The 9,097-nt window shown below is 48.4% G+C and overlaps 1 protein-coding gene across 3 annotated transcripts; it reads right to left on the bottom strand.

Moving 5' to 3' along the window:
- Positions 1–260: 260 nt before the first annotated feature.
- Positions 261–6,864, bottom strand: SPRY2 (sprouty RTK signaling antagonist 2). 3 transcript variants are annotated; one of them, XM_054056532.1, is made up of 2 exons: positions 5,450–5,580; positions 261–2,210 (listed from the first exon to the last, which is right to left on the bottom strand). In XM_054056532.1, exon 2 carries the CDS (start codon positions 2,157–2,159, stop codon positions 1,218–1,220), a length of 942 nt encoding a protein of 313 aa, XP_053912507.1. In that variant the 5' UTR covers positions 2,160–2,210; positions 5,450–5,580; the 3' UTR covers positions 261–1,217. The 3 variants fall into 3 exon arrangements, with proteins under 3 accessions (XP_053912507.1, XP_053912506.1, XP_053912505.1); XM_054056531.1 differs by lacking the exon at positions 5,450–5,580 and adding an exon at positions 3,875–4,009; XM_054056530.1 differs by lacking the exon at positions 5,450–5,580 and adding an exon at positions 6,077–6,864 and having other exon boundaries at positions 414–2,210.
- Positions 6,865–9,097: the final 2,233 nt, after the last annotated feature.

Raw genomic sequence — 9,097 nt, 5'->3', positions numbered from 1 at the left:
CACTTGACCATATTAATTTTCTTTCTTTTCTCTCTCTCAGTAAAGCCATGCAAACCTAACATTTTTTTTGTGAATGATTACTTATTTCCTATTTGAAGCACAAAAGCTCGTCACTTATAGAATAGGTCAAGCTTTCAGTGCCTATTAGTCCTAGCTTGGAATGAATTAATGCATTTTTCTATGTTCATTTTCCTATGTTCATTTCCCTCTTCTGTTGTAGGAACAGCATATGGGACATTTGTGCAAAGGAAGGAAGCAAAAATCCTGCATTATTTTCAGGTGTAGCAGTAAAAAACAACAATAAAATACACTTCATTCTATTTTCATTTTTGTTATTAGACTCACTGTGACTACATCACTGTGAAGTTTGCAATTAGAAGCACCAGTTTTCCCAACTCAGAACACTAAATGGGGGGAAAAAAATGACAAGTAGCCCAGTTTAATTTCAAACGTTAATATATTTTCTATTTCATAGTGAACATATGCATCGTTCACCCCTTATTTGCAGCAACTATGACGTCCTCATAAAAAGGGGTGACATTTGTAAGATGCCTCTTAAAATAAATATTTCTTTTTATAAAATAATAAAACTTCAAATAAATATTCTTTACACTAAACAATATGTTGAAAAAATTAGAAAATAAAGGCTGAATCTTACTGTAACTGTACAATATACACGAAGTCCAAAGGGAAATCAGAGTCTTGTAATAGTTTTCCGTAAGACAAAATACAATCTAAAAACATACTGATTGATTCACATTCTTCCGAATGTACAACATATTAGTATAATATTTTGTGACTGTGCCATGTCTTATGACACCACTTATTTTTCACAGCTGAAAATATTATTGTATATACAAAAATATAGCACATTATCTCTGGCAGAAAACAATGAAAAAAAAAAAAAGGAGTCATTTGCTAATTTACAAATTTTGCGAGTACTATTCACAAACAATAGAGTTGCCTAGGAGTGTCTGTGTTGCTTTAGCTTATGCAATATGTGGGTCACAATGTACTGCATCCCATTTTTTTTTGTGTCCCACTAGCTGGAGTCTAACAAGCGTATCAGTTAAGATGGCACACACAAAGCATTTCACTGCAAACAGCAAAGTATATCCCCAGCCCTTCTACTACAGTGCCAAGACCATAGCTGCTAAGGTGGTTGCATATGAATGTTAAAATAATCCTTGTTACTTTAGTATTTCTGACTAGTGATGCTATGTTGGCTTTTCAAAGTTCCTGGGGGGTACACTGGGAACTTTGCAACAAACTGTGTTGGAGTGTTTACAGCGGCACCCAGGCCGATTTACCCGGTCGTAACAACCCTGGCACAACTTAAGGCAACCCTTGGCTGGTAAGTAACACCACAAGCAAGGCAGAAAGAGGGACACCACACCCATGGTGGACCATCTAGTGCAGCAATGTGACTGACTGCAGGAGCATGGGTTGTCAGCACAGTTGTCCTCATCATCGTTAGAGCAGTGATAGAAGAGGCCCTTCACGCAGCAAACACAAGTCCCATAATCGACCACATTCTGGGCTGAGCAAAGACACTGCTTGTCACAGATCCAACATGACGGAAGGGTCCTCGGATAAGTGCACTCCTTACACTTACACTTCCCACAGTCCTCGCACCTGTAGCTGTGAGCTCCCAAGTCTTCTTTGCTCAGCGGCTTCAGCTCATTTGACTTGAGCTCAGACTTGGGCTGCATTCGGACTATCCCATCAGCAACTGGCCCCGAAGATGATCCTAGAAGTCTTTGTTCAGATGAATTACTGCTCGTACTTGTCCTTGTACTGCTCCTTGAACCTGTGCTGACTGTGCTGACGGATCGGGACAGAGGGACCCGAGGAGAGGTGTGCGTTTGTGTGTGCTGAATCCGGCTAAAATGACGATGCTCAGGCAAGCCATGGGGCCTTTCAGTTTTGGGTTGGGTTGCCAGCCGAGGAGTAGACTTGACCCCTGGCCGTGGAGCCACTGTAGGTCCCTCCGTGTACTCATTTGTGTTTCGAATGGCTCTGATCTGGTCCAATGACAAGACGTGAACCTGCTGCATCAAGACATCCCGCAGGTCGGGCTCTCCATGAGGTCTCCCACTGTCACGCCGAGCCTGTAGCAAGGCCTGCGACCCGCTGCCGTGCTGAGTTCTCGTCTCCATCAGTGCCCGGAAGCGTGCTCACCCCAGCAGGCTTAGAACACATCTGAAATCCTGGAGCAACAAAGAGAGGATTCACTATTGCAACACATCTCATGCTCTTTCCAGCAGCCTGTCAAGCCTGCAAGATCCCACAGCACCACACACAATCAATGTAATGCATCAGCTATTAAAAAAAAAGGAGCTGCATCTGGGGTGAAGGGCAGGCACCAGTCAGCTCTGAACACACTTCCCTGGGCCTGTCCTGCCTAGTTTGTGAAGAGCTTAAAGGGATTCTGTTCCAGGTCCACACATCTTTAACTTGTGGCTCTAGAAAGTCTAGGTATTGTGCCTGCTAACTAAGGCTTCTCAGACTGTCTTCTGCTTAGAACACAATCACTTTAAAATGATTACATTTCAGCCACTTTAAATGACTCTTCTTTAGACATCAGGCTACTGAAAAACTTCTATTAAAAAAAAAAAAAGCCTGCAAGTATTTAGCAAGTGTAATGTAACCTGCTGATGACAGACATATAATTCTCCAATTTTGTTTAAAACTGGATAATATTTTGGTAGGCTAGTCTCTTTACACATTAAACTTTACATGATGTAAATAGGAAATTTTAGTTTAATACCAATGGTCCCAAGAAAAACACTAAATAGCAATAAAATGTTTGAGGTTAGACATTAAATGAGCTAGTGCTACCAAAAACTTCAACAGCACAAGTAAAAATATCTCTCTCCAGTATTTTAGTGTGTGTCATACTTGTGTACACCACTGTGACTATTATTTTAAGGCTCAATACTACAAAAGCAATGCTAGCACAGTTTTATTTTTCTAAAATGTGTAAAAAATTCCGTAGACTACATTTCAAATTGTAAATATTAGCAAGAGTGGTTTGTGGGACAGAGGCATGCATAATATAATCAAACAATGCCAGCATCCAAGAAGTCTACTTGATTGTGAATACTACTTTAAAGGATCATTAACTATGAAGTAGAAACGCAAACATAAAAATTTAAATGGAAACTCAGTAAAAGACCAAGCAGATGAGAACTTGTAAATAACTAACTTCCACACTGAGACACGCAAAAGTTTTAAGTACTGCCCTCTAAATTAGTTAATATTTGTTTTGCCTTTATCGTATCTTAAAGTGGTTCCAAAATCCAATTACCTACACAAAAATCCTGAACAATATTTTACAATTAAAACCCAAGCAGGAACCAAGCTTCTTACAATGACCACACAATGTCTCCAATTATACCTAGAAAGAGCACCACAGTGTTACTCTGTACACATCAGTTAACAACAATACTACTATGCTGCAGTATAATAAAGTATAGCCGAACAGTTTAACAATGAATAATATCTCAAGACACTGTCTTTATTCTAACAGCAGTGGAAAACATTTAACCTTTTAACTCCTGGCTCCCTCCTCTCAAGTGCTTTTTCTTTTTAAAAAAAAAAAAAAAAAAAAAGAAAGAAAAAGAATACCAAAGCCTAGCTTTTAAGAGCAACCCCCTATTTTAAATTTTGCTAAATTCTGCTTTGGGGCACACAGTGTACGCCATGACGTTGTGTTCCCCCCCCCCTCCAAAAAAGCGGTCTTGCAAGCTTATATTGAAGCATCGTTCGTGTTTTCTTCGAATTAAAACCTTTGCCATATAAAAGTAGACACTTAGTCATCGGAAACTATCTTAAGACTTAAAAAAAAAAAACAAACCAGAAAATAACATACTCTCCCCATCCTCGAGAGGAACCAGCAGCCCTATCTGCCGTCCACGACCAGATTTTAGCCAGACTCAGCCAGCCGTGAAGATACACCGAATCAAATCCTGCCTCTCCGGTGCAAAAGCAAAGCTGACCCTGACCTGCAGGCGCTTAAGACGACACCGGTGGCAGCGCCGGAGCCTCCCTCAGACGCCAAGGTGGGAGCTGGGGACGAAGCCCCCGCGCCTCGCCCCCCTCCCCGTTCTAGGCTCCATCCCAGCGCGCAGCAGGTGGGAGGCAGCAACCCCTCGCCTGCAGCCTGGCGAGTGCAGACAACCTGGAGATAACCGGGAGACATCCTCCGGGCCGGGAGGTGGGAGGAGGCTGCCGCAGCCGCCTTATCGGGAAAGTCAAACCCAATGTTTCCTTTTAACTCTCCCCCCCCGCGTCCTCCCCCGGGAGATGCTAAAGAAGCCTTCCCCTCCTGGGTAATGCAAGGCGCCCTGCAGACGGTTTGAGACAACACCTCCGGGACAGCTGGGCAAAAGGCAGATTACCCCCTTTCGCCTTGCCATAAGCACCCATTCAGCTTCACAAAGCAAGCCGCTGGAAAAGCTCCTGTTATTTTACGCATATTCTGCAAACTTCAGTACGCCCCCCTTCGCCCCAGAAGGCATTTTCAGCGGGACAAGAGTCTGAGCCGGGCGATCCTCCTTTTCCTCGCCTTGATAGATCCGCTAACAGGACAAGATGCAAACCTCCCGCACGTTTATTTGCAAACACGCATTTTGCCTGAAATTTCTTACGGGAAAGCACGTCTCTCCCTCCCCTGATCTAGCACTTCTCCCCCTTCCATTCACCAAGAGCGGATAAGAAGCATTTGCCTTTTTTTGTGTGTGTGTGTGCATGTGTGTTGATAACACGACTCCCCACTTCTAAAAGCCAAAGTCCACTCTCGCAGAGCTCAAGTGCCGTGATTGCTAACTTTTCCTAGCTGGGATTGGCAAAAAGGCGAACAAGGGGGCCGGGTTTCGTGTTCGGCACATTTGGGGAAGTTTAAAACGAAAGGGGCTTCTTGCGTGCTATGGAAAAAAAAAAAAAACCCAAACGCGTCTCGCTGGTTGGGAGAAGGCGAGCCCAAGGGGGAGAAGTCCCCTGCCCGTGAATTTGTTTTGTGTCCGGAGCCCGTGCGAGGCACCCCCACCCCCATCCCCACCGCACACACACCAACCACCTCCTCTTCTTTCAAAGTGCTTTGAAACCCCCATTAAGGGCCGAGTGTGTGATCAGACTATGGATTAGGGCAAAAGGGACTTTACTATCGGGGTGGGGCAAACTGACAGACAAATAGCTCGCTGAAAACACCAGCAGCTTTTTTTTTTTTTGGGGGGGGAGGGGGTTGTTGGAAAGTAACGCACTAAAGGAAAAAAAAAAAAAAGTAAAAGCAAAAATTAAGGCTTTCCTTTCCCTCCAAACATGCCCTCTACATAGGAGAACCCAAGAAAGAACTTCCCTCGTCTTATGGATCGAATTAATTTAATCACATGAGAAACACATATGTGATTACACACACACATATATTTAATACCAAACGTGCACTCACTTCCGAATCGCACGAATCTCCCGACGCCACTTCAGACGGGCGTAAATCACGCACTGAAAGGCGGCTTGTTCGCTCCCCCCCGAGACTGGGACACACACACACACACACACACACACACACACACACACATACACACAAACAACCCTGCAGCGCCCTCCTTTCACCTCCCCCCCGGGGCTTGTCGGAAACCCACGCGTGCCCGGCGAGGCAGGAGCGCGCAAGGACCGCCCGTGCCCGGCTCCCCGCAGCAAAGAGAACACGCCGAGTCCCATGTGTCGCCTTCCTCCCCCAATCCGCACTCCTCCGCGACCCCCCCCCCCTCCCCCGCAGAGGCTTCTGCCCCCCGCGCCCCCCGGGCACCCCAGCGGGGCGCAAACGCGGCGCAGCCCTCAAACCCCAGCGGAGCTTCCTCCGCCCCCCTCCCCGCAGAGAAACCGCTCCGAAATCCCACCTCCGGCTCCTCTCTGGGAAAGGAAGGAGAGGGGAAGGGGGGAGAACCTGTACGAATGGAAAAGAGATCGGCCTCAAACATTTCCATGAGTTTTCTTGGAGCAAAAAAGCGGCGGGGGGGGGGGGGGGGGGAAGTTACTGAAAAGCTTGTTTTGCAAAGAAGGAAAAGGCTCTCACCGTGATCGCGGCGCTGCACCAAATCCCTCTCTCTCTTGTATTTTCTTCTTCTTGCGGTTTGCAAATAAATCCAGCCCTAAAGCAAAAAAAAAAAAAAAAATCTTTTCCAAAATCTGCTTTAGTCCAACTTGCAAATTAGAGTAAGAGCGGTCACCACGTAAAAAAAGTCCAGAGCAAAGTTGGGTCCCTTTCCCGGATCGATTTTAAAGACGTGTGTGCGCGTATATACTATAATAATAACAAAAACACCTCTCCGGATCGGGATGGGTTTTCTCTGCTCCTAAAAAGAGATCAGTCTCTCACACACGCACTTTGCTTTTTTTTTTCCTCAATGAACAGGAGGCCGAATCACCAATACCCAGTCACTTTTTTGTTGTTGTTGCAAATGATCGAGAGGAAAGGGAAAGCCAAAGAAAACAAAATAAAGTGGATCTAAAATAAAATCCCAAAGCTTTCTTCCACTGAGTTCCTCCAAAAAAGCAGCTTGTGCAATGTAGCCGTTCTGCTGGAAGGCTGCTGGCTGCAAGCTCCTCTCCCCTCTCTCCCTCTAGCTTTCTCGCTCCCTCTGCGAGCGTGTGTGTTGCAGGCAGCTCTGTGGTTTGCGATCGGGGAGGGGGGGTGTGTTTTGGGAGCGCAGCGGATTTGTGGTGGTGGTTGTTGTGTGTTTGGAGGAGGTGGAGGAGGAAGATTTGAGATCTGAGCTGTAGGGGCTCCGCGTTTTTCTGCTCGCTTGCTTGCTCGCTCGCTCTCTCCCTCCCTCTCTCTCTCTCTTTTTCTTTCCGGAGGAGGTAGGGTGATCTCTCTGCAAAAGCAGCAGTAAATGGCGTCATGTGGATCTGAGGAGGAACAGAGCAGTTGTTGTCCCAGAGGATATATCGCATCCGGTCCCAGCTCATTGGCTCTGCGGGGCTACATTCACTGGCGCTCCCAGCGCCCTGCCAGCACTCCGAGCTGCGGGAGGCATTCGAAAGGGCAGCGCCGCCCCGGCCCGGCGCTGCGCGGGGAGCTCTGCGCTCGGGGCCTCGCCGCAGCGTTTTCGCAGGAGGCTCCTCCGTGCGCGGTCACACGGCGCTCGGGGTTGCTTTTGTGCTCGGGTATTTATTCAAAGGCAGCGATAGGTTTGCAGGGAAGCCGAAGGGATCTCGCTTCCCCGCCGCGGGAGGGAGGCAGGCTCTCCCCAACGCGGCAGACTTTCGGGACACCCGTTCCCAGGTGTTGCACAGCCCCCCCCCCCCCCCCCCCCCCCCGTGTTTTTTTAGCAGAATGGGAATAAAAGTTTATACACTTCCCCCCAACCCCAGCAGTCGGTCCCCGGCTGCGAACGGAGAAGGAAAGGGGATCACTCGGGGCATTGTCCGGCGGATTAACGCGATTAAGCGGCGCGGGGGGGTCCCCCGTGGCCGGGCTGCTCGCAGCGCTCCGCGGGGCTTTCCGCGTTTCGGGGCGGCCGCACGCTTTAAGGCACCTTGAGGTGTCCCCCCCACCCCGGCTGTGCCGAGAGTTTAGGGGGGAAAAAAAAAAAAAGGAGAAAAAAACCCCCAACAACTTTGTTTTAACGAATTCCCATTCGCGTGGGGGATGAAGTGTGCGAGCAGCTCACAAATGAGAGTGTTTGTCTTCTGGGCGTTCCGTGACACGGCCACAGCTCGGTCCCTTTTGTACGAGCTGAAATCACCGACGGGCCCGGGGCATCTTGCGCCTTACACGCATCTTCAAGCGCGCAAAGCAGCGCCTCCACGTAGGCATGCCCCGAGCACGAATAGACCCGTATCACGTGTGCCACTGCTTAAAATATACACCATGTGTAAGGCGGTAATGCATCGCTTTATTTACATGAACCAGTGCAGAAACCCCACCAGCCCTTTTTACTACTTGAGGCAGTGCTGCAGGCACTTCCTTTCCTACACCTGCTCGCCACCGCTTTTGGAAGGGGGTGGTCATCCTTGGTAAAAACGTGGAAATATAAAGAGCAGTGTCTTACACGAACGGCCTTCGGGTTTTGGTAGTTTTATACACAAATATCCATTCGCCTGCAATAACATTCTGAGCCTGCAAATAGAATTATAGAATAGTTTGTGTTGGAAAGGACCTTAAAGATCATCCAGTTCCAACCCCCGTGCCATGGGCAGGGACACCTCCCACCAGTCCAGGTTGCTCAAGGCCCCATCCAACCTGGATTTGAACACCTCCAGGGATGGGGCACCCACAGCTTCCCAGGGCAACCTCTGCCTGTGCCTCACCACCCTCACGGTGAAGAAATTCCTCCTTATGTTTAGCCGAAATCTGCCAGCAAGATTATCCTGAGTTATACTCGGGTCTAACTTCTTTCCCGCGGGCTGCAGCAGCCCCTCCCCTGGGCACAATCGCTGCCAGCTCGGAGGAGACGGCGCTCCGATCCACTCCCTCCCACCGCCGAGGGGCTGGAGCCGCGGGACCGGCTTTCCCTCGGTGCTCCCGGAGCGCGGGGGCGGCCGCTCTCCCCGCCAGAGGGAGCGCTGGGCCGGGGCTTGGGGGTGCCCCTGCGGCATCGCCCGGAGCCTCCGGGGAGCCAGTGGGCAGGGAGAAGGGCTGGAAAAAGCCCACGGGCTTTCCCCGGGGCTTTACCCCACGGGAGGGGGCGCCCGTGGGTGCGCTCGGGCATGTGTGCCTTGCGCGAGGGCTGCGGACTCCGTGGGTCAGCATGGAAATACCTGGGATTCAGGTGCAAACATAAAATACTTGGGAAAGATAAGACACGATCTTAATTTCACTTCACTGTGGAAAACGAAAAATAACTTCCTCCCGCATAGCAAAGTGAAAAATTGCTGGGCAAGCCTATGCACATGGGAAAAGTCTTGAGTCCATAAGTAATGTTTAAACTTCATAATACCATTTTTAAATCTGTTGGTTAGCAGTGCAATCAGCAATTTATATGCTGGCTTTCAGGTACAGGTGTATACGCTTAATATAGTAAACCGTCTCAAAAGACAAATATGAAAACACTGAAACTATTTTTATTCACAGAGCAGTCATGTGTGCAAA

The sequence above is a fragment of the Cuculus canorus genome, chromosome 1 (genome assembly GCF_017976375.1).
Source record: "Cuculus canorus isolate bCucCan1 chromosome 1, bCucCan1.pri, whole genome shotgun sequence".
NCBI classification, from domain to species: domain Eukaryota; kingdom Metazoa; phylum Chordata; class Aves; order Cuculiformes; family Cuculidae; genus Cuculus; species Cuculus canorus.
The sequence above is the reverse complement of the archived record's forward strand: the minus strand, read 5'-3'. Positions and strand labels throughout refer to the sequence as shown.

Excerpts from the sequence above, each read along its gene's own strand:
- SPRY2 (XM_054056530.1), bottom strand. The coding sequence starts at position 2,159 with ATGGAGACGAGAACTCAGCACGGCAGCGGGTCGCAGGCCTTGCTACAG.